The sequence below is a fragment of the Solanum stenotomum genome, unplaced genomic scaffold, assembly GCF_019186545.1.
Source record: "Solanum stenotomum isolate F172 unplaced genomic scaffold, ASM1918654v1 scaffold20608, whole genome shotgun sequence".
Classification (NCBI taxonomy): Eukaryota; Viridiplantae; Streptophyta; class Magnoliopsida; order Solanales; family Solanaceae; genus Solanum; species Solanum stenotomum.
Window position 1 is genome coordinate 1 of NW_026026127.1, and position 1,344 is coordinate 1,344.

At 36.4% G+C, this 1,344-nt stretch overlaps 1 protein-coding gene across 1 annotated transcript; it reads right to left on the reverse strand.

Moving 5' to 3' along the window:
* Positions 1–32: 32 nt before the first annotated feature.
* On the reverse strand, positions 33–837 carry LOC125850911 (uncharacterized). Its single transcript, XM_049530740.1, has 2 exons — positions 822–837; positions 33–691 (listed from the first exon to the last, which is right to left on the reverse strand). Exon 2 carries the CDS (start codon positions 677–679, stop codon positions 92–94), a length of 588 nt encoding a protein of 195 aa, XP_049386697.1. The 5' UTR covers positions 680–691; positions 822–837; the 3' UTR covers positions 33–91.
* Positions 838–1,344: the final 507 nt, after the last annotated feature.

A 1,344-nucleotide genomic window follows, 5' to 3' on the forward strand; every position in this document is an offset into this window, starting at 1 on the left:
TATGGTATCGCACGGCCAAACGCCTACTTAATCTAAATACAAGGATGAATCAAGTAACAAACGTGTGGAGTTTTTTACCAGTAAATTCTAGCTAAAGGGAGATTGTAGAATACATAGCCCATTGAGTAGATAACTTTTTAAGTAAGTCAGTAGCTATCCTCGTCGCATTTTCCTCTTTGAATATGCAAGCTTCATTTTTCTCTTTCAAGGAAATCAACGTCTTGGATTTTTCATTCATCTGTTCAGCTATCTCTTCCTGCTCTTTCTGCACTGCCTCCAATTGTTTCATCAATTCCTTTTCCTTGTTCTTCAGTCCTTCAAATCTGACCTTGAGATTCTCTTCATCTTTCGATGCAGTCACCTTCAAATTTTTAATGTTCTCCATTTCATCGGAGGACTGTTGACTGTACATTTGGGATTGAGAACAGAAACGTCTCCAGTTAACCACGAGTAAAGAAAAATCGGTTAAGACTTCAAGCATTTGTTCGCCTTCTACAGCTGAAAACAAATGGTAGTAGTTGTCTTTCAAGATGGATAATGTTTTTTTCATGCAACTTTCCTTTACAGGGTCGGCAAGATCTTCCAGAGGCAACACAATCAATTTGTTGAAAAGCCGCTTCACGTTCTCAAAATTCAATGGCAGAGTTAATATTGTATCAAGAGAAGGTTGAGCTCCCATATGAGTATGATCCTGATGATGACAAGTAGAGCTCAACATATATATCAACTATTCTTGAAGCATAGAATTAGAGATGGTTATATACTTGTCTAATATATCCACTTTTAGATAAAAAGGAGAAGAAAAGAGTAATTATGCTTACAGTGATTGAATTGGGAATGTCATGAGTATTCCCAAATATTGCCTGACTTATGGAAATATTATCGTTCTGTATTTCAAAATGAAACGTATTTGCCTCAAACTCACGTGACTCATTAGCCAAGGCTCTCCCTCGAGGCACATTACTGTAATTTTGCAGTAACGTAGCTGCATCACCAAGAAGATTAAAATTAAAACAGAAAATTCCACTAATCCAAAAAAAACCTTATCCACTAGAGGATGGGATTTGAGGTAGTGCCTAATCTTACTGGGAGTGACAGAGCTTACCTTTAAAGGTATCTGCAGTCTCTTTGCCTTTATTGCCATAATGCTTTTCATCATATGTTTGCGGTGATTCTACAGTTTGAGATATGTGATCAGGTCCATTCTGTGCAAACAACATTAAAAATATTCAGCTTTAAGATGATTGGAGATGTATATAACCCAGACAATCATAAGAAGAAAAATAAACGAACAATCTATTTTGCTGGCCCACTAAAGGAATATCAACTAATACTACATGAACT

Bases quoted from the DNA above. Each gene is read 5' to 3' on its own strand.
- LOC125850911 (XM_049530740.1), bottom strand. From the start codon at position 679: ATGGGAGCTCAACCTTCTCTTGATACAATATTAACTCTGCCATTGAAT.